The sequence below is a fragment of the Diadema antillarum genome, unplaced genomic scaffold (assembly GCF_040938485.1).
Source record: "Diadema antillarum isolate AM-2024a unplaced genomic scaffold, OU_Dant_1.0 seq00002374_RagTag, whole genome shotgun sequence".
Classification (NCBI taxonomy): Eukaryota; Metazoa; Echinodermata; class Echinoidea; order Diadematoida; family Diadematidae; genus Diadema; species Diadema antillarum.
Genome location: NW_027272988.1, coordinates 3606 through 29309, shown reverse-complemented (window position 1 = coordinate 29309; position 25704 = coordinate 3606). Strand labels below are relative to the sequence as shown.

General features: G+C 39.4%; 1 protein-coding gene across 1 annotated transcript; it reads left to right on the top strand.

Annotated features, from left to right (window-relative positions):
* Positions 1-757: 757 nt before the first annotated feature.
* LOC139714667 (histone acetyltransferase KAT6A-like) lies at positions 758-25194 on the top strand (the record flags this gene model as incomplete). The annotated part of the gene is made up of 5 exons (XM_071626346.1): positions 758-1433; positions 20300-20456; positions 22340-22452; positions 23438-23519; positions 25127-25194. Coding segments are annotated over exons 1-5 (1026 nt in total), but the record flags the coding sequence as incomplete, so codon positions are not given.
* Between the last annotated feature and the right edge of the window lie 510 nt (positions 25195-25704).

The window sequence follows — 25704 nt, the reverse complement described above, 5'->3', positions numbered from 1 at the left end:
CGAAGCGCGCGTTGAAGGGAAAACAAAAGCCGAAACACTAAACCTCTTGTGCCTCGTATACACTACGACGTAATTTCAAATTGCTCGTCACGTTAGTTCATAAAATATCTGAGAGGTTACAGATATGTATTTCCAATGGTTGGTTGGGCTCTCAAATGTAAACATATCACAACATTATCATTAAATAGGTGAATCGACCCATGTGTGTAATGAGTTATCCCTCAGTATCACATATTTTCTCGACACTGACTATGGCTTTCGCTTACGTTCCTGTAATGTTTCGCGATAATCGCGCTTGTATGCAACATTTTCTTTTGTCCGTTTTGTTTTTGACGTGGGGAGCATTTACTCTGTTTTTACGCTAACAAATTTTATGGTGAAAATCGATTCCGCAATAGTCAAGTTAGAGCCTGCGTGAACCCTGGTCAAGCCGTTTAGGTTCCGTGTAGTATATAGCTCGATGTAACTAAACGAATTTACTGGCATACACACAGTTCAGGCTATTGGGGCAACGGGGCATACACTGTGTTCGGAGTTCAGCGTGCAGTAACAGAAGACAACGCATGCGCACTAATAATCTTCGATCTACTTTGGTGTATGTTTAGCGTTGCGATACAACTACAGTTTGACTACACGCATGCCGCCGCTTGAGTAATATATTCAATGACGAGCGGACGCGTGTGTAAAGGCAACAGCTTCATGTGCTGTGCGTGTTCTGATCTTAGGCCGAACACAAGCGCTTTCAGAGAAAAAAACAGAGACGCATAATCATTTTCGCCCAAATTTACGTCCTTTCAGGCAAGTTCTGAAACATTCTAATATTTGATATGGCTGCAGTTAATAGCCAAGCTGTGATTCTCGATGCCATTGACTCTTTGCGAAAGCGCAAAGCTCGACCCGACTTGGAGCGAATTTGTCACATGGTGGAGCGTAAAAATGGCATTCGCAGCATGGACGTGATTCGGGAGTTGAATCAAATGGTGGACGCGGAAACCGTCATCAAAGTCGATTACAAAGGTAACACCAGCTACAGAAATGCCGCCAAATGGTGCAGAAGTCGCCTAAGTGGATCTCAGCTCAATTCCAGCGATGCCACGCGAGCTATTCTTGCTGCGATCGAGAAACTAACGGCCAAAGACGATCAGTCCACTCGCTCGGGACAGGCCCAAAGTCTTCCTCAACCTCGCAAAGCTGACCGCGCGCCTGAAGAGGGTGGAGCGACTTTGGAGGAGATCGAGAAGTTTTTCGTTGATGAGGACCCCGACACAAAATTCACTCAAAGCTATCTGCAGGAGGCTATCAAGAGAGAAATTGGTGCAGGACGGATTTTCACGGCCAAAGAGGGTCGATATGTCCTTGCAAAAATTGTATACAGCCATGAAAACGAGAACACGCAGAAAGTGAAGCGAGGGCGACCGCCCTTGAAACGGAAGGTTCGTGGTGTTTGTGTGTTTTTCGTTTTGTTTTGTTTTGCTTTGTTTTGTTCTGTTTTTTTTTTTTCATTTTGTAAACTGATATCACAAATGCGCGCGAGCTGGGTCATAATGAACTATACAAGCCATCCAGGGATGCCGATGCAGATTGATCAATCATAATAAACTCACGTAACATCTATCTGCGACAATAATGAACTTTAAAAATGCAATTCAATAGTTGAACGACCCGCATTACGTCACGCTCTTGCCTTTGCGTGTGTAATCACCGGGGCAAATAGCGCGGACGAAGGTTACTAGTATTCTCCACAGCTCGGAAGTGACATACATTAAAAATTGTGCTTATATGGAGGTGACGGATCGAGGGATTGATAACGTACGCGTTTGATAGATTATAACACAGTGTAATAGTAATTTTGATTACTGTAATAATGACATGGAGTGACGGGGGGGGGGGGGGGGTGGGGGGCATGTGAGTTTTCCGATTCACTAAAGGGCGATAGGTCAACAGTATTGATGTCAGAGCCATGATTCGTCCGCAGTGATCGGTAGGCCTACGTTATTAACTTATGTGGCTCTGATAGTCGATCGCATAGTAATAGCAGTGCTGGTGGGAACTATAGTTCGCGCCGTGACCTACTACTTCACGTGGCGACATGAACTTCAGTCGTTCTTATGACAGCATCAGAACCGTGCGTGCTATGCATGCTGGCGAACATCGCAAGACTGTCAACATTCAGAAATCAGGCCGCAAGACTTATCGCACGCTTAACTATACTTCTGGGTATGCTTGACCATTCTCTTCGTTTGTTTGGGTTTCTGCTCACACACAAGTGCGCCTGCGTCACATTTCCTCGCGACATAATTTCGAAAGTGACAAGAACTTCAGTCGGCGCGTTAAATTGTCAAACATAATTATTATCACCTATCTCTATCGTCTGCACCTATCGCCTTTTGCAGATCGAGCGCCGTGAAAGCGATGTACGTGGGGCATATAGGCCTATTCAATAAGATAGAGGCACATTTAACATGCGCGTCAAGTTGCAAGAGTACAGCTACGCTTATTTCGATGAATCTCTTGGGTGTGTTGGCTAGATCATGCACATTCATATATAATATATACATTGTATAATACATAACATTGACATATATCATCAGGCCTATAATGTTCTTATTTTTGTTATAATAGTAATTATAATGATGATGATGATGATGATTATAACAATAATAATAATAATTATAATTATAATGATAATAATAATGATAATAATTATCATTATTATTATTATTATTATTATTATTATTATTATTATTATTATCATTATTATCATTAGTAGTAGTAGCAGCAGTATAGTATAGTACATACTGTTTATGCGTATGTGTGCCTGTCTCATGGCCGGCGCCACATTTTCAAAGTGGGTGGGGGGCACTTCCGGGTTTCATCAGCTAAACAAGCAAGCAAGCAAGCAAAAAACAAAACAAAACAAACAAACAAAAAAAAACCACCAACAAAAAAAAAAAAAAAAAAACACTCCAGTGCATCTTTCTTATTCCACTTCCGGGTTTCTTCAGCTGACAAGCATAATCATAAGCTTTGCTCGTACTTGGCAGCCGAAGTGTAAGACAGAAATGTCGACATAATACACGTATACGGTGTCTCTTTGTTAGGAACATAGGCCTATCGGTCAAATTGATTGAGTTTTCAAAAGATATGTAAAGTGCACAGATCCAGGGAGGTGGTCTCCACTTCCCCGATAGAGATCGAGCACGATGTGAAGAAGATATATAACATGTGAATCGCGCATAATCTTGGATGTATAGGCCTACCATATTTCATAATCTGAGCATGGTAAATATTAAGTAGATACAGGTCCAAGTGCAGTTTTATCGCAGTGCAAACATAATTGAACGAATGCAACGGAAGGCAGCATTGTCCGGGATACCAATATCGCCCAATGAAATTGCCCAAGCAAAGAAACTGTGTGATTACAACCTCGGTTATTCTTCACTAAACTTGCGGGATTCCCCTGTGCATGAAAATCATGGTTCTATATTCACAGAACAATACAGCGTGGCTGTACGTATCGAAAGGAAAGCATGTCACGTGCAAGCAATCAACAATCACATTCTTACGTCAGTTTCTACCCACCGTACACATTTATATGAATATGAAGGTATCTGAAGGCCTTATCATGGTCGTATATTATGTTAGTCAGGGTTATTACCGGTGGATGTTATGTAGCTAGTCTAGTATAGATATCACGCCTATTATATTCAGCAGTCAGGGAGTCTTGGATTCGAGCCCCACCCCAATGGTTTATGCCCGTGATTTGGTTTTTTTTCTATCATGGTTTTTACTCAAGAACTTAAATTTATAATCGGTAGATGTTATACGTCGATGAAGGGCAGGAATCAGTAATTTGCACAAAGTGTTATTGCTCTTCAAAACTCTCCAAATGCTACGTACAGTTTATGTTTTATTAAAGCGAACTTTGCAGACAAAATATCTGAATATTATAAGAATATATATGCGGTAACATTGCACATTTCGCGAAAGTCATGTGTAATGTTCAGTAGATACTTTCATGAAAACACGTCACAGTTTTGTTGATATCGCTGGCAATTTATTTCGTTCGGTAAACCCCCATCGCCACTGCGGTCGAAGCCACTGTTGACATTGACGAATTTGTGCCATCACAAGTGTGTATAGTAATCCACTGCTGCAAAGTCCAAGGGTAGCGGCTTTGGCCATGCAATGCCACTGAGCAGTGCGTGGCTCTATTTTATAAAGCTTCGAGGAGCTGTCTAATACGCGATCTATGGCAAGTTTGGGGGTTATGGGGGGGGGGGGGGGGGGACTCCAGCGCTTTTCCTCTACTCCTTTTTTTTTTTTGGGGGGGGGGGGGGGGGTCTGTTGAAAAAGTTACCACTAACCCGCAACCCACCCCCCCCCCCAAAAAAAAAAAAGCCATGCATGGCCCCTGTTTAACATTTGCACGGCGGGGACGTAGAATCGTGCAATGCAACAAAACGTTGCGCATTGATAGTACGCAATTAATAATACACTCTTAATGCGGTTCTGTTGTACATATGTTTTTAATGCTGCACCGAATTCAGATATATTTAATCAGTCGGGATTCGCAGACGTGAAGAAAACGCCTTTGTCATTGTAGGATTCACGTACGCGAATTAGCGGGTTGTATATCTGTAGATTTGCATCGTGATCGAAATCTGGAGATTTTTGCACGTATGATATAGACACAAAAATCCCACCAGTTATCGCGATCAGCATCGCGATGCAAATCCCAAGAAATCTTGCGCTTATTTCAGAATTATCCCGACAATACGTCAAGCGGTGACCGTGTGAACGCTGGACCAAATAATCTTTAGATATTGTCATATCCCATCATTCAAAGCGCACATCACAACAGCGTACGCAACACACGACTGTGACCCGCAAGATTAACCCTATAAAGCCCAAGCTATTTTGACCCTTCCCATAGGTCTTACCACTCTAAAAAGATCCGGTTCAGAACTCACCCGGAACCGGGTCCGTTGGGGTCACACCCCGTTCCGTGTCAAAAATGACTTGGAATTTGGTCATGAAGACCTGGAATGGGGTCACCATGACCCAATTCATGACTCTGAATGGGATCATATCTGACCCCAATTACGGACCCTTTCCGGGTCAGTTCTGACTCGGATGATTTAAAGGGGATGGCTAGTAACCGATCAGTGGGAATCAGTGGGAATGCTGAGGGATGATTGTTCCAATCCTTGTGGGATTCATTTAAGAGTACATTATATATCTACTGTTGTGTGAAAATTATTTGCTTCAGAACGGTCTCATATTAAAGTAATGTGCAGATTAATGCCCCGTCACTGACCAGGGACGCTTACCTGGAAACATTAAACTGCACATTACTTGAATTTGAGACCATTCTGAACCAAATAGTTTTCACACAAGAATAGATATATAATGTACTCTTAAATGAATCCCACAAGGATTGGAACAATCATCCCTCAGCAATCCCACTGATTCCCACTGATCAGTTACTAGCCATCCCCTTTAAGAGTGTGTGATAAGGGGGGGGGGAGGCATATTATACAACTTTGTTATTATTTGATGTATCATCGTCATATTTGGCACAAAGGTAGAACTCAAACTCTACATGACCTTACATTTGAACTTTCTCAAGGTCACCCATGGAGGGCGCTATTTACCAAAATATAAAGAAATACTTAGGAAATATGCTAAAAACGCGATTTTTCGGTGTAATTTCATTATTCCAAGTATGTCTTATTATAGACCATTTTTTCATATTTGCCACAAATCATAAACAAGACGAATCTCTTTATTTGTTATGGTTGAAATTTCTCAAGGTCACCACATGGGGGCGGTATTCATAACAATATAAAGAAATACATTATGAGACCTGTGGTTGTTTGTCACATTTCATATTTTCAGAATATTGGAATTTCGAGTTTGCAGATTGATAATATGATAAACAAATAATATTACAGGCATAAGTTCGGTGAAAGAATCAAAATGACACTAAAAGGGCAATCTTTGGAAAATACTGGGTTTTTTCAATCATCTCTATTATATCTATTGTTTGATGCCTTTGTTTAAAAAAACAAAGGAAATAATAAGAAAAACATTTCAGGGCCATAATTGCTTCAAATTTTGCTTCTTCAGCAAATCTCACACAAGACACACCCATTTCACATATACACTTATATTGTTAATTGAAATTGAAACAGAAAAAGACGCAAAATCTGACTGACATGGTTGTCAGTTTACGGTTGCCATGGCAACCAGCAATATCAAATATAGGTAGATTATCGGCCAATATCAAAATGTTCGCAATAAGATTTTAGGAAAAGTTACCAAATTTGGTTGAAATTGGATGAAGGGCAAAGGAGTGGCAAATGAAAATTTGGGCTTTATAGGGTTAAAGGGCAAAGAGAAGCGAACGCAGTGAAGCGCACTGTATGCGCCAGAGCGGGGTATTTCTCTCTTCGTGAACTCTTGCAAGAAATCTTAAGATATGGATCTCGATCGTTATCCCGCTATTTCCTACGTGTGAATGCAACCACGAGCATTGATCAAGACAGTCACCGTATCACTTGGAATATCAACCCAAAGTACATGTCTTATGGACAATTCAACTAACTCCTGGCTATTACACGTCCTGGAGGAGATATTCCTTTTATATGCAGATTATGCTGAACTCCTATTGATGAAGTTCATGTTCCGGCACATGAGACTAAGTGCACACATAGTACAATGACAAAACACCGTCGTTATTTCGGGAGTGTCGTTTACACGAATTACCACAAAGTTGTACGCAGGTGACGTCATAAGCCCGTGACGGAGAGGATGATTTGATTCCTCGTTTTGAAAGACGTCAAATATGTATATCAATACATACATTGCACATATCATTAATTATTGTGAATGCATATTTTTGACATCCCTATATAATATTATGACAAATTTAAAAAAAAAAACAAAACGCAGGGAAGTTAAACTAGCCTTCACTTGGCTGTTACCATTAAAGGAAGTGTCACACCTTTCCGGGCAAGCTACGCGGGCTTGCTGCGAGCAGGGATTTTCCAGCAAGCAGGAGAATTTTCCGCGGGCGGACAAGAATGTTTGCGAGTTTCGCGCTTGTATCTTACTTGCTAGACGCGTGCTACATACCTTTTACTTGCGTGTATTCCGTGTGACCTGCTTGAGAGCTTTGAAACCGATCCGTTTTCTGTTACGAGCGACTTACGGGTACTGCGAAGTACCTGCATTGGAGTTGCCTGCGATGTGCTGCCGGTAAGGGTCTCCTACTGGTGTTCTGCGTGTACCTCTGCGAGCGAACCCCCACGACTCACTCGGAACAAGTTTTGAGCATGCTCAAGGCCTTTCATACCGTATCTGGGGAAGTTTTGGGGGTTGACTTGCGGGGAAACAAATTTGCTAGCCGGAGCTCTCCGCAGTAGGTCCGCACCTGACAGTACCTAGCGCGTATCTCGCCCGTAGTTGTCCGGAGGTGCGCACGCAGGTCCGATTTACCCGCAGCCAAGTTTCGAGCATGACCAAAACTTTTTCCGGGTGAGTCGCGAGGATTGCCCGCAGAGGTCCACGCAGAACGAATTCCTTCACTGAGTTGTCAGCCCCTACGCGCCTGGCAAACAGGTCACACAGTATACCCGCAAGTAGAATTTAAGTAGAGCGCGTCCAGCAAGTAAGACACATGCACTGACTCGCCCAAATCCTTGTCCGCCCTCAGAAATTGTCCGGGGTTGATGCTGGAAAATCCCCGCACGCAACAAGCCCGCGTAGCTTGCCCGGAGAGGTGTGACAGGGCCTAAACATGGTTGCGGGTAAAAAGATTTGCGTGCGCACCTCCGGGCGACTACGGGTGAGATACGTGCTAGGTACTGTCATGTGCGGGTCATCTGCGGGGATCTCCGGGTAGTAAAAATTGTTCTTCGCAAGATAGTCGCACGCAAGGCTTGCCCGGAAAGGTGTGACACGGTTAACATTGTTTACGTTTGTTCACGAGCATTCTTGAATCTTAAAGGCATTGTTTAACATTGGGAGCAGGACGTGATCTATGAAATGTTCGAGTTATCACATTTGATGAATAGACCGGGGTGTAGGTCAGTTGTATCACAAAACATTTATACCATATAAAATTCGCAATAAAGCCTAAAATATCAGGAGATATCACTGTTCTTCTCCTTAAACCATGATTGCATGTAGACGTTTTATTCTCTAGCCAATGCTATCATAACCATTGTTCACATTTTGTGCTTTTAACGATACATAACATTGATTATACTAACTATTATTTTTTTTTTACATTGGTTGTTTCTATCTTTAACTCACATTTTAGAACTATATTTTAAAGCACTACATCTGGGATTTTGTTTCATCCGCACCCATTTCCACATATACACTTATATTGTTAATTGAAATTGAAACAGAAAAAGACGCAAAATCTGACTGACATGGTTGTCAGTTTACGGTTGCCATGGCAACCAGCAATATCAAATATAGGTAGATTATCGGCCAATATCAAAATGTTCGCAATAAGATTTTAGGAAAAGTTACCAAATTTGGTTGAAATTGGATGAAGGGCAAAGGAGTGGCAAATGAAAATTTGGGCTTTATAGGGTTAAAGAGCAAAGAGAAGCGAACGCAGTGAAGCGCACTGTATGCGCCAGAGCGGGGTATTTCTCTCTTCGTGAACTCTTGCAAGAAATCTTAAGATATGGATCTCGATCGTTATCCCGCTATTTCCTACGTGTGAATGCAACCACGAGCATTGATCAAGACAGTCACCGTATCACTTGGAATATCAACCCAAAGTACATGTCTCATGGACAATTCAACTAACTCCTGGCTATTACACGTCCTGGAGGAGATATTCCTTTTATATGCAGATTATGCTGAACTCCTATTGATGAAGTTCATGTTCCGGCACATGAGACTAAGTGCACACATAGTACAATGACAAAACACCGTCGTTATTTCGGGAGTGTCGTTTACACGAATTACCACAAAGTTGTACGCAGGTGACGTCATAAGCCCGTGAAGGAGAGGATGATTTGATTCCTCGTTTTGAAAGACGTCAAATATGCATATCAATACATACATTGCACATATCATTAATTATTGTGAATGCATATTTTTGACATCCCTATATAATATTATGACAAATTAAAAAAAAAAAAAAAAACGCAGGGAAGTTAAACTAGCCTTCACTTGGCTGTTACCATTAAAGGAAGTGTCACACCTTTCCGGGCAAGCTACGCGGGCTTGCTGCGAGCAGGGATTTTCCAGCAAGCAGGAGAATTTTCCGCGGGCGGACAAGAATGTTTGCGAGTTTCGCGCTTGTATCTTACTTGCTAGACGCGTGCTACATACCTTTTACTTGCGTGTATTCCGTGTGACCTGCTTGAGAGCTTTGAAACCGATCCGTTTTCTGTTACGAGCGACTTACGGGTACTGCGAAGTACCTGCATTGGAGTTGCCTGCGATGTGCTGCCGGTAAGGGTCTCCTACTGGTGTTCTGCGTGTACCTCTGCGAGCGAACCCCCACGACTCACTCGGAACAAGTTTTGAGCATGCTCAAGGCCTTTCATACCGTATCTGGGGAAGTTTTGGGGGTTGACTTGCGGGGAAACAAATTTGCTAGCCGGAGCTCTCCGCAGTAGGTCCGCACCTGACAGTACCTAGCGCGTATCTCGCCCGTAGTTGTCCGGAGGTGCGCACGCAGGTCCGATTTACCCGCAGCCAAGTTTCGAGCATGACCAAAACTTTTTCCGGGTGAGTCGCGAGGATTGCCCGCAGAGGTCCACGCAGAACGAATTCCTTCACTGAGTTGTCAGCCCCTACGCGCCTGGCACACAGGTCACACAGTATACCCGCAAGTAGAATTTAAGTAGAGCGCGTCCAGCAAGTAAGACACATGCACTGACTCGCCCAAATCCTTGTCCGCCCTCAGAAATTGTCCGGGGTTGATGCTGGAAAATCCCCGCACGCAACAAGCCCGCGTAGCTTGCCCGGAGAGGTGTGACAGGGCCTAAACATGGTTGCGGGTAAAAAGATTTGCGTGCGCACCTCCGGGCGACTACGGGTGAGATACGTGCTAGGTACTGTCATGTGCGGGTCATCTGCGGGGATCTCCGGGTAGTAAAAATTGTTCTTCGCAAGATAGTCGCACGCAAGGCTTGCCCGGAAAGGTGTGACACGGTTAACATTGTTTACGTTTGTTCACGAGCATTCTTGAATCTTAAAGGCATTGTTTAACATTGGGAGCAGGACGTGATCTATGAAATGTTCGAGTTATCACATTTGATGAATAGACCGGGGTGTAGGTCAGTTGTATCACAAAACATTTATACCATATAAAATTCGCAATAAAGCCTAAAATATCAGGAGATATCACTGTTCTTCTCCTTAAACCATGATTGCATGTAGACGTTTTATTCTCTAGCCAATGCTATCATAACCATTGTTCACATTTTGTGCTTTTAACGATACATAACATTGATTATACTAACTATTATTTTTTTTTTTTACATTGGTTGTTTCTATCTTTAACTCACATTTTAGAACTATATTTTAAAGCACTACATCTGGGATTTTGTTTCATCCGCAAATGGTGAATAGTGCCTTTCATGACAAATTGCTCTATCGTGTCTGTAAGGAAAATTCTCTGGCGATTGCTTAGTGATTACAAGAGAGCTCGTACAATTCCAAAGCGCTGTCATCGAAATTGTGATACTATACCGTGCCAAGTAAAGCTCTGTTAGCGTATAATTCCATCCTGCGAATCGGTTACGTGGGACCGTGGATAGGCGTGACGAGGTCAAGAAATGAGCGCCCATGCAGTTACTGTGGTTAGTATTGAGTACAGCCGTGTTGCCAAGTAGGCGTCTTTGTGACGCAAATGGCGAAAACATCGTCACCTGACCACTTTTATTTCTTTTTGACAGCTGCTATAGGCCTACATGTCACGGACATGAATCTTCACAGATAAATCGCATGTTTGATCTACGAACAGGGTCACGGTGGCAGTTGACTATTTTGCATTGACCGAAAGAGCATTCTCCTCACACATGGTAAAGCACAGCTACAATTATGTGTGTATGTTTGTGTGTGTGTGTGTGTGCGTGAATGGGGGTGTTTATATATTATGTTCGGTTGTCCATTCATTTTTTAATTCACCCGTAAGTTATTATTTCATTCATATTGGTTTATGCAATTATGCTTTCTCTCTATTTTCTAATTCATTTATTTTGTTCGTATCTAGTAAGCCTGAATACATGAAGAAAAGGAGCATTGCCACTGGCAAAAAAACAAACAAACAAACAAACAAAAAGTGTTAGCAAAGACACGCATGACTGATATCAATTTTGCGAAAATATTCAGTAATATATTATTGTAGTATCCTGGGAGACATTGCACTTATTGCGCAATCAATTAATTGTATCGATTCATTTTAAAGTAAAACATTACCAAAATATGAGGGGAAAAGGAATGAGCGATGGACTTTCGTAATAACTATATACATCGTATTATACCGTATGCTCCCCCCCCCCAAAAAAAAAAAAAAAAAAAAAAAAAACAACAACAACAACAACAAAAAACAACACACAGACACGATCGGATTTTCTGCAACAACTTTAAAGATAGTGAATCAATCAAAATGCAATTTCAGGGTATGGAACTATGAATTATTACCCACATCTTATAAGAAAAAACAAACAAACAAACATCCGATTTGCGTCAGTTGTCACAGAGAAATGGAGATCTTTGTAAAGCATATATCAGAAATCCTTTCCCGTTTGGGATAGTGTGAAAATGGATGAATGCTAATATTAAAGAAAGATATTGAATTATGAACTCATGGAAGACCGGATTGAGCTCTTCCTCATTTTGGCTTTCTGTTGTTTTTTTTTTCCTCTCACTTTTTTTTCCCACCAAAATAATCATGAGCAATAGTATTTACGCATATATATATATATATATATATATACATAACATATTGATATCATGTTATGCACAGAATTTCAATTCATTTGTTATTAGCCCTGTCAGTTGCGAGCAAAATATTTTCGTTCATATATGGATGCAAAGAGCATCTAAGTGCTAAACTTGGAAGAAACGGAACCTTGACATGTTTTACAAAGATCCACATTTCTCCATGACCACTGAACCAAAAATTGAATGTAAATAACAAGTTATAGTTTCTTTGTGTAACTTTTTTGAAAGTTGTAAATGCAGAAATTCTGATTGCATTTTTTTTTGGGGGGGGGGATTGGGGGGGGGGGGACATACTATATAACAGCCTGTGCTTTTATAACATTTGAAGCATTATTGACAAAGTGGAAAAGACGCTACTTTTCCAGATTCGTTAAACAAGAAAAAAAAAAAAAGCAAAACAGCTTTTTCACGTATGATTAGCACAAATCTGATTTTCTCTCTCTCCTTGATCACACCAGTCATCACGCAATTTGCAGGTGGGTGAAAGTAAATGCTATTCAGTGACCTTGAAAACAGAATCGACAAGTCAATATTAGGCACGCCGGAAATAAAACGGACTATCCCGTGTATTCCTGCGCTCAAATTACTATTTAACAAAGCTAAAGCAATTTTGACCAAGACCTAACTTGTAAACATAATGTAGTTGGAACTTTCATAACTGTTTTTTTTCTCCCTTGTAAAACCAAAGTTCAAAAGGCGGTGTTAAAATCGAATTCGAAAATGGCGAGAGCGCAAAGCAATCAAGGCAACAATAAATTGCGGCGGGAAATTTTTATTGTTTTGTGTACACACGAAGTAAGCTGAAAAGTACAAAAATATATACCACAAGTTACTTTTTTTGTCTTTAGCGGGTAATCGACGAGGGAAGGTCATTATGACCATTGTCACTTTTTCACATGCTGGACGAAGGATTATTGCTACTTTGTAATCAGTTTGTATCAGTTTGGATGTGAAAAATGAAATGAAATTAAATGAAAATGAAATATTTCAGTAGGAGTTTAATTATAAAGCCGTATAGTGCTATCAATATTGATAATATTGATTATAGTAGTAATGGAAGGCAGCTTTTATATTTAATTTCTTTATGCTAAGAGCTACTTGTACTTCAATATCGCACATGCTTATGAAGAACATGTGAATTATGATCCACAGTCAATTCGACGTGTTGGCACGAGGCGTACTATTTTCTGTGATAAAAAGGGTTCTAGCGGCAAGAAAAGAAACTTGATTATTTTAAAGTGTCATGTACTTTCGATGATTTCATAGTGATGCTGGTCATATCTCACGTATTATGGCTTTGCATTAGGTGATGATTTCATCGATCTTAATTTCTTTTCATTAAGTTTTCCAGAATAATATATACATAACTGCATAATATGCCTTTAGGGCCTATCATTATGAGGAAGATTATAGATATCTCTGCTTTTGTCTTTTTCATAAAATTAAGTGATTGTTAATCTATTTCGCTTGTTGTTATTTGTACAACTGAGTATGGACAGATAAAATAAACAGAACGAAATTGAAACATGGGCCTACGAGGACAGATCAAACAATAGTAACGTTATAGTAACAAAAAGCCCATGTATATACAGAATGAACTTTACATATACAATACATGATATACGTAAATCAGTCTATATAGAGAGTTTGCTATGTTTATGATAGGAACTAACATCAAAGGTTCGTTAATCCGAAATGGAAGAAGTTTCGTTAGTCCGAAGGGTCGTTTTCCGAAAGCTTGTTGATCCGAAAATTGAATAAGGTTTCATTTTCGGATTGAAGAATTCCTTCAGACAACCAAATGTAACCGCAATGTTTTGTCTCTGAGACTCACCTATGACCTCAACAACATTGACTGACATTTAAGTCCCAGTTTAGTGATTTCAATCACTTTTGAACAAGCTCCTTGGCGTGCTGCCTCGAACAGTGAATTTCATTTTTTTTTTAAATAGAAATTAAAGACTCCTTTATGACTCCGCCCTGAAGGGTGCCGGAGGAATCCTGTTTGCTGGTTCGTCTGTCCATTGGTCCGTGCCCCACATCTCTACATCGCGATAAAAAAAAAATGAAAAAAAAATTGAGAAACAAACAGACAAACAAACAAGAAAACAAAAATGGAGTCTCTTGGTAATTGGTCCAGAGACAGGCAAAGTCTTTCAAGGTCAAATGTCAAAGATCAATTTTGGATTGTGGATATATTATAATTTTTGATAAGTCATATTCGTAATGTCTGTCTAGCGCTATGCAATAGCTTTAATGGCAAACGAGACGGATACGCTTAATTCACCATTTTCCTTCAAATATATATATATATATATATGTAACACTGTCATCAGCCGGATCGTCATTTCCTTGATTCACTGCGGTAGACTGTTATTATTATAATATGCGTTGAATTTACCATGTGGGTAGACGTTCCCTTTAACCACAAAAATTCACGTTGGCACATGCTGGAAATACATGTACAAGAAACAGTTTCATTTCCTCGTTAGCTCAGGTATAGTTATTCGAGTCAGAACAGAACTTTTTTCCTATCGTAATAATGTTTACACATGAACCCTGCCTTTAAAAAAACCAAGCAAACAAGCAAACAAACAAACAGGGCTGCCAGCTTTCGAGTGAGCTCAACAGAATAACGGGAGAAGGAATTAGGCAAGAAAGAATTTTAAAATAAAAGAAAGAGAAATCAACATTAGGGCTGAGTAATGGTGTTATTAGGAATAACACCACCCATAATGACAATGTCGAATGAATAAGCAATATCTAACCGCCGAGTTCTGGAAATACGTCATGCAAAAAAAAAAGAAAGAAAAAAAAAGCCTAATCAGATGAGGAATAGCGCGACCGCCCGGAAAAAAAATCCTCTGTGGGTTTTACAGGCATGCATTCCGCCTCTTCCATTATAAGATATGACACTTCTTCAGCTTCGTATCATTTTTATGGACTTTCTTTTTGTTGGACTATGCCCATGCACGAAGATGACAAACGATGGGCATGAGGAGTACAGTGTGAAAATTATAATTCCGTCTTTTCAAGTGAATGCGTTTCCTGGACTTCCATAGCTGTAACGCGGTTATGAAGTGATTACCTCTGCGTAAATGCGAGAGACAGGAAACGGGTAACAGCGCGTACGTGTTCGCGGAGCTTATATAGCGTAATATACTGTAGTGCAAAAAAAAAACCCCAACAAAACATTTTTTTTTTTATTTCACGTGTGTGTGCGTGTGTGTGTGTTCTCAGAACCAGCAGCGTTCAGTCGTGGCAGCGGTGTTTTCTTTCTTTTCTTTTCTTTTTTAAAATCGCAGTCTTTAATACTTAATGACTTACCGCCTGCAAGTAAAGCGCTATCTAACCAACATCCCATGTATAGCGTGTACCCATGACTGCTGCTTGTCAATGGCATACATGCCGTAATGCTGTACATAATTAGGCCTATACCAGCCATAGTTTATATAAATCTGTCATTATTTACCAGACACATTGTATGATTATACCTTTTTCCTCAATCTGTCTGCGTCCTGATGAGCGTAACGTGTGAGAGATTACCGTTGGGATTCAAGGGAGTGTTCAGCGGAAATTTTAGTCCAGTGTGCAGAGTGACATTGCTAATGATGTTGATAACAGCAATCATGTCAGTGCTAATATATTGTGATATAATCGTCCAAAATCAAAAAAGTATTAATCACACGACACGTTGGTTGATATTTAATTATTTATTCAATTATTTATTGAAACATATTTATACAGGATAAAAAACGATCATCTAAAAGCAGTTTTACATCGAAGTCCTGTGTAAAAACGATGCATTTTCCTTCACAGGGGATACTGTAAAAGAGACAACATAAAAAAGACCCAAAATAAGTATCGTTTTCCAAACAGATGTAGAACAAAAAGGACTGCCGGACTGGGATACAAATGCACAATTCGTAAAAAAAATGCTGAGTTATTGGAGTATATGCTGCCCACTATTCACACCAATCAAAATCAATACACACATCAAAATCAATACATCAATACAGGCCCTAATTATGTGCATTGAGATTAAACCTTGTTTAAAGGTTAGACCAAAACTGTGTTTGCGAAGTCGGAAGATATTGAGTAAATGCACAGTTATATAGGAATCTATTGAAGCAATACATCTTTGAATGATAATTACGTTAATGAATGACTGTAAACGTATTACCGAGAGAGACAGATGATACAGAGAGAGAGAGAGAGAGAGAGAGAGAGATATGAAACGGTTAAATCACATTTGCCTGTATATTACGGACTATTTTCGAACGTGTTCCGTGCGATGCATCGTGAAGTATAGAGTTTATGATGTTTCTCACAGCAACTCGGAGCAATTTCTTGTTCCGGTGAAGCCTATATTGTTATTCATTCATAATATCCTTCTAAGCATAAGGATTGGGCCACATGGTTATACGCTCCAGAGGAATAATTGTTTCATCATGTAAATACCGATGGAGTTTCCTTGAAAACAAGGTATGATGATAATTTATATAGGGTGACTATGCAGGTAAGAAAAATGTTTTGGTTATTCTTTTTTTGTGTGTAGAGAGACAAAACGTAAGAAGAGAATTTAGTGAAGGAGGGAGAGAGAGATCGAAGGAAACATTTCTACATTCAGATTGTAAAAAAGATAAATGCGTCAGAATGTTGTTGGGTTTTTTGTTTTTTTTGTCCCTTTGACTTTTTTGTCGGTTTTGTTTGTTTTGTCATGATGGTTTGTCTGTCAATAAATTGATCCAAGTGCAAAACAGTGTCCTCGTCGCGTGTCTCTTCATTTCTTATTCGTGGAGTGCGCATCGTTTCTATGGACACGCGGCGCCAATTTGTTTCGTCACGACGCTATAAATAAGATGGCATAATGCGAGCAAGATCACGTCCGAAGATCACGTGTAACCACTCTTCTGGTTAACCTCTTTGGACCTGAATTCATGAAGGTGGTTTAAATTTAAACCATGGATTATGCAAAATTTTTCTGCGTGGGCTATACGATTGACAGATTTCGTACGCCAACAGACGTCCAGTACATGTATATAGAACGGACGCGTTTATACGCGCACGTCAAAGGTACGCCTATTTCACGCTTATATTAGTCCATGGTTTAGACTTAATCCACGGTCTAAATTTAAACCACCTTCGTGAATTTGGGTCTTTGTGTTCGCCTTAAAGGACTAGTTTATCTTGATATAAACATGTGTGGATTGAGTGAATGCAGCAATACCGGTAGAGCACATTATTAGCGAAAGTTTGAGGAAAATCGGATAATCCGTTACGAGTTTTCGAATTTTCAGTGCCGCCATCGCTCGATGAGAAGACTAAGATGTCACATGCGAAGATCATAAATATGAAGAAAATGCATCATACTTTCACTTTTTGGCATGATAAAAGGAACACTTGACTTGCCTCTTTCAGAAGGCAGGGTGAATAAAAATTACTCTTAACATACGTCAGTGACAAGTGCGAGAAAATATGTAGGCCTATATACTTTGAATTTAAAAAAAGAAGGACATTTTGTGAAATTCTCAAACTTTCACTTATGTGTTCTACTAATATTGCTGCATTCATTCAATCCACAATTTTTTTCATGAAGGTGAACTTGACCTTTAATCTCAAGCGTATCCTCATCAGGCTTTTCCGTATACCCTATAGCTATTCTAAAGCTCATTAGAGCTTTCCTTTCAAACCTCAGATTCTCATGACTGCGCATTTCTCCTTACATAACGCCATTGATACACCTACTTTTTTTCCAAATATATCTCGGGTCATTTCTCCCAAATTTGCTGATACATGTAATAGTAACGAGCGGGGATCTTTGTTTGTCCCATCATATGCGTATACTTTTTGTTGTATTATTTACGGCTTCAGGAGGGGGAAGGGGGTCCATAACAGAAATTCATTCTTCCATCTATCCGTCATTGATGAATTCATTAGTTTGTGTCAGAGAGTGTTCGTTTTTAAATTAGAAGAGACATTTCGGAGATTTTGCATTTGGAAAATTCGTGTACAGGTGTGACTCCTTGCTGTAGTTGCTATGCTGTATATACTCTTTCCCGGAAGTTTCATCCTGGACTAAAATTCTAAGGGTATAGGGAGACCTTTAGTTTCATTGGACTTGGCTATGAATTAACGTTGCAAATCGTGTGACTCGGCAGTGAAGTTAGTGTCGGATGATCTGCCCAGAATTGTTTATGAGCATAGCGAAGAATTGGGCATGGGGCATTGGGGATTGGGATATTTTGGATAAAGCAAGATGGATTTCCGCGTATAAGATTAAACGGCCGTATTTACTCCTTTTCCATAGTGAAGAAAACTACTTTAAAGGACAAGTTCACCTTCATAAACATAAGGATTGAGAGAATGTAGCAATATTAGTAGAACACGTCATTGAAGGTTTGAGGAAAATCAGACAATCCGTTCAAAAGTTATGAATTTTTGAAGTTTTTGTGCAGTAACCGCTGGATGAGAAGACTACTGCAGTGTATGAATAACTCAGATGTCACATGCGTACAACAATATAAGGAAAATATAAAGAGAATTTCACAAAATGCCATCTTTTGAAAAAAGTACACATTCCCCTGACTCGTTACCGACAAATGTTATGGGTAATATTATTCCCCCTGCCTTTAGAAAGAGGCAAGTCAAGAGCTCTTTTATTATGCGAAAAAAGTGAAAATATGTTGAATTTTCTTTTACATTTTCTTTACACTGTTGTACGCATATGACTCACAAGCTGTAGTAGTCTCCTCATCCAGCGGTTCCAACACAAAAATTTTAAAAATTCATAACTTTTGCATCGATTGTCCAATTTTCCTCAAACTTTCACTGATGTGTTCTACTGATATTGTTGCATTCTCTCAATCCTTATGTTTATGAAGGTGAACTTGTCCTTTAAAAAAAAAATCTGACTGCTGTGTATCAATAATACACATGCCCGGGCGTAACGGTGCACATGGCTCGCTTAATTGCTGTAGGCCTAATCATTATGCGTGTGTGCGCGTGGGGTTAACGTTGTATTGTGCGTTTTAATTGATGCAATCGTTTATTTCTTGGAAGGTGGAGAGGAGGCGCTATATAAGGTATTCCGAATGAATTCTCCTTCCATCACAATGAGATGAGATTGCACGCACCCCATTCTGTCTTAATCACTAGCTCGCCGCTACATCATTTTCCTTTATGAGAACGAATGAAATCAAAATGAATATAATGTAAGCGGAAAGGTGTCATCTTCCTGTCACGTGCACGTGCTTGCTCGCATTTTTGCCGCATTTTCCTTTCGACATTAAAAGCCATATGCTATACGGATTTCAAGAAACAACTCTTGCAAAATAAAAAATGATCCCACAAATTCAAAACAAAATCAACTGAATACTGAAGGTAGGTCGCAAATTTCTATGAAAATACTCGTAGGAGTATATGTCTGATAATCATTTTTTATCTCCGTGCTAATAAGTTTCCTTGTTGTTTCTTTTGGTTCATTTGTTTCTGCATCTTTTTGCCGCAAGTTATGCAGTTTTGAAAATAATATTATGTGGAGAATAAAGAGCTAGACTGAATTATTTGGTAACGTAACATAGTCCACCGCATGCGATGATAATTCTGACAGAAATTATGTAGTAGTATTTCAGCATTCCAAGGTTGCTGTCATTCCAATAAGTGATGGATGACGTGACACATTTTTTTTGAGAGATACAACGAATGTCATTACAGCTGCCTTTTTTTTTACTCCCATCCTCCTCTTATCATGAGATTCATTGTGCGATTTAATTCTCTTTAATCATACACCATGCCCTATATATAGCAAGTTTGCTTTTGTTTTTGTTTCTTTATTTTCACTTTCCATCTTATAAGATGGCTGGATATCCCATAATGTGTCCAGCTGCACTAGCTGGTCTTCCATGGGGCCCAGTTGTTGCTGTAAACTTGGAAATTTTCGCGTTACATTAATTTTCGTGTAATTCGCGCTACTACTGGCTAGTACGAAATCTAAAAACTCCGAGAATATATTCACAATTTTCTCTACTCATTTTGAATGAGTTCACTATTGCTCAGCGCGAATTCAACAACCCGCGAATAATAATGTTTTTGAGCCGCTCAGCGCGAAAAATTAATCACGCGAAAATACCGACGTTTACAGCAACACTTCACGGGGTATAATGCACACTGCTCGATGGGATGAATGAATGAATGAATGAATGGAGTGGGATCTTTTACGTGCGTTAGGTTGTGACTCTCTCTCTCACAAGTCGAACGAATAATGGTTAATTCTATACACGTTTCTCTTCCTCTTTTTCATGTCTTACAGCGAATCAAGAAGACGCACGGTCCCGATTTCGAGCAGGAACCAGTGGTGAAAATATCCGTTTGGGACCAAAAATGCGACTACTGCACCCTGCCCGCCAGCTGTAATAAGTTCGGCAACAAGGAAGAACTGCTTGTCTGCAAAGATTGCACTCTGAAAGGTCTGTATATGCACATCTCAGTTACAAAAACAAACAGACAAATGAAAAACTAATAGGGCGGATCCAGGAATTCCGTAAGGGGGGGGGGGCGCAAGGAAGTATAATTATGTTTCTGGTACCACTTCCGGGTTTAATCAGCTGAGGCAACTTTCTGACACAATCGGGTGACAAGGGAGGTGTCCTTCCCACGGTAGGGAGATTCTATTATTTTTTTAGCAATATTTATATTGGTCATCGTGCGATTTCATGCATACTTATATACATTGTATTGCGATTTCATGCATACTTATATACATTGTATATAAAGGAACAAAATATTAAAGGGGGCACGCACCATCCCCTTTGTTCCTGTTTATTTATTCTTTTTTAAAGGAAAACAAAATTAAAGGGGGTGCGCGAGCCCGAAGCGCCCCCCCTCCCTCGATCCGTCACTGATAAAAAGGTCCATTGATGGAAATATTTTGTTCATTATTTCAATACGATGTTTTATCAGAAAACAAAAGGAAAGACGGAACATCGATACGAGAGTAGGGAATTTGAACAAGCCGTATTGTCATAATAGGAAAACAGGGGCACTGTTACTTGTTATCGCAATTATTTCAATATTTCATTCATTTGTATTTGTTTATTTCTTATTATCTTTTTTCGCTTTTTCACCGAGTTTCCCCCATAGTACATAGTAGTAGGAGGAAAGAAATGTCAACGTCAGTTCTGGAAACGGTCAAGGTTTATATGGCAAACTTTTTGCACTTCATATCAGCCACTATTTTTCCTATCTTTTCAAAAAGGCACGTCTCCCTTATTTTCCTAATAACATCTACATCTACATTTCGAGGAAAGCGTAAGCTAGTGAGGTGTGTCTATATTAAATTAGGTCGTTCTGTCTGTGTGTCTCCGTGTCGAAGGCAATTAACGAAGTGAAGAATATCTGTGAATTCACATAGCTTCATCAGTCATCAAGCATTGTATTTACACATATACGATATATGCATTCATAGGATATATAAGATATACTGTATATATATATATATATATATATATATATATATATAGGTTGACGAATTCATCATTTCATGAAAGACAACGAAAACCATTTAACACAATGCATGCATATATATATATATATATATATATATATATATAGGTTGACGAATTCATCATTTCATGAAAGACAACGAAAACCATTTAACACAATGCATGCATATATATATATATATATATATATATATATATATGCATGCATTGTGTTAAATGGTTTTCGTTGTCTTTCATGAAATGATGAAATCGTCAACCTGAATCATTATGTAAGATTAATCCCCTTTCTGTCGAGGGTCAGTGTTATCTTCCACATCTCAGAAGAAAAATTGTAGTTGTATTCCAAAAACTACATGACAGCGTCAAAGAGGCTCGGTGTAACGTTATCATAATGTTCTTATATGGTGCATGAGAAAATATTCATGGACTATGACAAGGTAATGACACACACATATCGTATCAGATCAGCCCTTTTCAAGTTACGTAAGATGTTAAAACTGAACGTAAATCCGTGAAGTGCTTTCCTTGATTTCATTAAAGAAGATGCAATATATCCTCGGTTGTTCAATTGTTACTCTTTCCTTTTTTTCGCTGGTATTACGCGTTCTTACAAAATACTGTTCTCAGCGTTGTTTCTTCACTTCACATACGAGAAAAAATATTGCAGTCACGGTGGCCTGTAAATATATTCATGGAGCTTTCGCAAGTTGAAACGGCGGCAGGCAACTTCAGGCTGCTGTTGAATATTCAACAGCACGCTTATTGCCCCCAAATCCCAGGTGACTGTTTAGACGTCATTTGATCCATCACTTTGTGACGTCATTCGATTCGTTTCCTCACCCTTTCAGTTCATCCATCTTGCATGAAATACTCCAAGCAGCTTGCTGAGCGATCGCGGCTATCGCCCTGGCAGTGTATCGATTGCAAGACGTGTCACGTATGCGAAGACGCCGGCGATGCGGTGAGTCAATGTTGTGTATTCGTTAATCCAGCCGCCAAAGTGCTTTTGTTTAAAGAGAAGCGCCAGTTGGTCCCGTAATACATAAGTATATTATAGTAGTTAAACATGCAAACACTTAAGATATTCTGTTACTGCGCAGACTTGATAAGATATCAGAGATTAATGGTTTGTTCTCTGTTACCCTGTCAATATCTCTGTCACCAATTAGTGCATGTGAAATGTATTTTGTGCTTTGTCGAAAAAAAAAAAGAGTGAATATCAATTTTGCTATAGACATGATATAATTGCAAGCATATATACAATGTACTCTACATCTAGGCAGACATTAACATGATTATAAATATTATTTAGTCTTTTTTTCTACACTGACATTAAAGATATAAACGGATAGTACGACCTATAGTTGCAGTCAGTTTCCTTCAATTTTCATTAAAAAACGCACACGTACACACAATCGAATCAATTATCCTGGCTAGGCTGTATTACTATACATAATATGTATATTTTTGATTTTCAGGTGTTTAATGAAATAAGAATCTTGGTCGTTACCACCTGATTACAATAGCAGAAAGTAGATGATGTGAGGCAGCTTCGCATTTAGTGTGCCAATGATATTCACGCAAGTCTTCAAAAATTCAAATTTACTATTTATTATGAGTTATTTCCATTCTTGTTAATTTGAGATGTTTGCGATTAAAATGGCTAAAAGACAAAGAAAGTGATAAGAAAATATGTGATTTTTCATCATAACTTCAAAAACATTTCTTGTTATGTACCAAGTGAGATATCACTGTTTATTCAAAGCAGAAATGCGCGATTCATATGAAATATAAACGGCGAGAAACCCCCCCCCCCCCCCCAACAAACAGACATTGACATGTCGTTTAACACTATCTATCTAACGTACAAATTCTAAATCTTATGTAGATGTATACTTTCTACGACTTCAGTCTTGATAATCATCGATATTCAAATTCTTCTTCAGGACACGCTTTTATTCTGCGACTCGTGTGACAAGGGCTACCACATGGCATGCCACAATCCCACCGTCGAAGAGAAACCCAGCGGTAAGGAAGCCCAAGCACGAAGTCAATGAGGATGCATGCAGTTGTTGTGTCTACTTTTACATTCTTGATTGCGTGTGTGGCAATGATTGTGTATCTGTTGCGCCAACGGGGAAATCCCGCTGCCGTTTTGCCGTTTATTTTATTTCATATTTATTTGTTTTGTGGTTTCATATTTCTTCGGTGAGTGGCACTGCGAAAAAAAAAATAAATTTCATTTTCAATTTCAAGTTCTTTCTGCAACTTTGTTTGTTTTTGTTTTTGTTTTAATACAAAGTACGAGTAAAAAGAGAACAATAACAGTGATTTTTGTAAAATTGGATTTTCTGAGGAAAAACTTAATTTTCCAAACGAATTAGATGAGATGCAGTAGATTGTTGCATTATTTTAATGACATGTTCCATGTTGTAATACGACTGAAAAACCTATTTTTTATAGGATTAAAAATAATACAAATTACATTTCAGCCACCTGTATTATGGGGAACACAAAAAAAGTATGTGTGTTTGCCGAGGAGGTGTTCTGCCAAATATAATCTCTCACATTGTATGCCATTATCAATGTATAATACATTCTCCAAGGCCCTCACCACATGACTTACTGTAAGCCCCTGAAAAGATGGATTTCTATCGTTAATCATTAGTGCTAAACGTGAGTGGGACACACTCACAGTCCACACAGCAGCTCTTCACGACGTAAGGACCAGATGCAAGTTCGTGGGCGATCGCTTTCTAGTTAATCTAACAATGATTAGCATGGTATGAATGATAAACAAACTTCGCTGCTGCCCGAAATTTACGATGAAACAACCATGTAATCGCAACAGCAACGAAACATACTAGTAAATCCTGACGTTTCTTGCAAGTTCGAACATCCAAATGCTCAATGTTTTGAGTGCTTTCATGTGCACATCAACTGCCGAATGTGTGGGGGAAAAAATGGCGTGTTGATTTTTGTACTTAACTTTGCAAACACGTTGGCGTTCTCCAATGTATAAAAGAGAGCATTTAGATGTGATTATGATAATGCACGTTACTGCTGTAAGATAGTGCCAAACGCCCTGTGAGACAAAACCCGGGGACGAAAGCAGATTTGCCAAGCATTTACCATGTTCTCTTATAATCATATTATATCATGAATTGAGAGCACAGAGCACGGTTTAAGAAGTTGTAAATTTATACGGTTTCCAATACAGCACGTGCACAAGAGAACTGTCAATTAAGACTTCTCGCATGTACATTAGGTCTAGATATACATGTCGCGTGATTTTTATGCCTTTTCGGTGTTATCGTTGTCAACTTGACACGTACTTCACCCCAAGAACTGTGGTTCAGGATAAATGTCTGTCTATCTGTCTGTCTGTCATCTGCTCTCCTGTCAGGTTTCATTTTTGTTCTTTCTCCCTCCCCCCCCCCCCATCTCTATTTCTCCCTCTCTCTCCCTCCATCTGCCCCTGATCCTTCTCTCACTCTCACTCTCACTAAGTCTTATTGTCGTCAGATGTCAATATGGCTGTGTATGTTTGGGTGTAACAGTATTCTGGGAATTAAACTCTTATACTGCTTCTTCTTCTTCTTCTTTCTTTTTTCTTTTTTTTTTCTTTGCTACAGGTAAATGGGTATGTGAGCTGTGTGCCAGTGAAGACATGGAGGTATACAGCAATAGTACAGGTGAGAATGTGAGAGACGATTACTATCTCACACGACCCGAGATAATGAATAAGCCAGTCCGGAGTTCCACTTTGCGCATGAGCAGAAAATGGTTATTCGTATACAGGCGTGTTGGTTTTTAATTCACTGTGATACGCATCTGTGTTGTAATGATTATTATTGTAATACAAAATACATGTAAATGCTGCTTGCCAGCACATCCACCTGACAGCAATAGTGGCAGCTGGCAACATCAATAAAAAGAGATTGTTAATACATTCGATGCAAAACAATGATTGCTTTTTTAAGTGTTAATTGACGGATCATTCTGGTCATCTGGTCTACGCAAGTTCATTCTCTGTTTGAACAGGATTGATGAATCCCATAAATTGTTACGTAAAGCTTATGCATGATAATGTCGCTCTGAAAACGAGTGAAGTGCCTCAAACCGACTGAGAAAAAGAAAAAGAAAGGTCATTTGTATCAATATGCCCTTGAGCTAGCTCCGAACTGGCTTATTCTATTGTGATGCATCATCC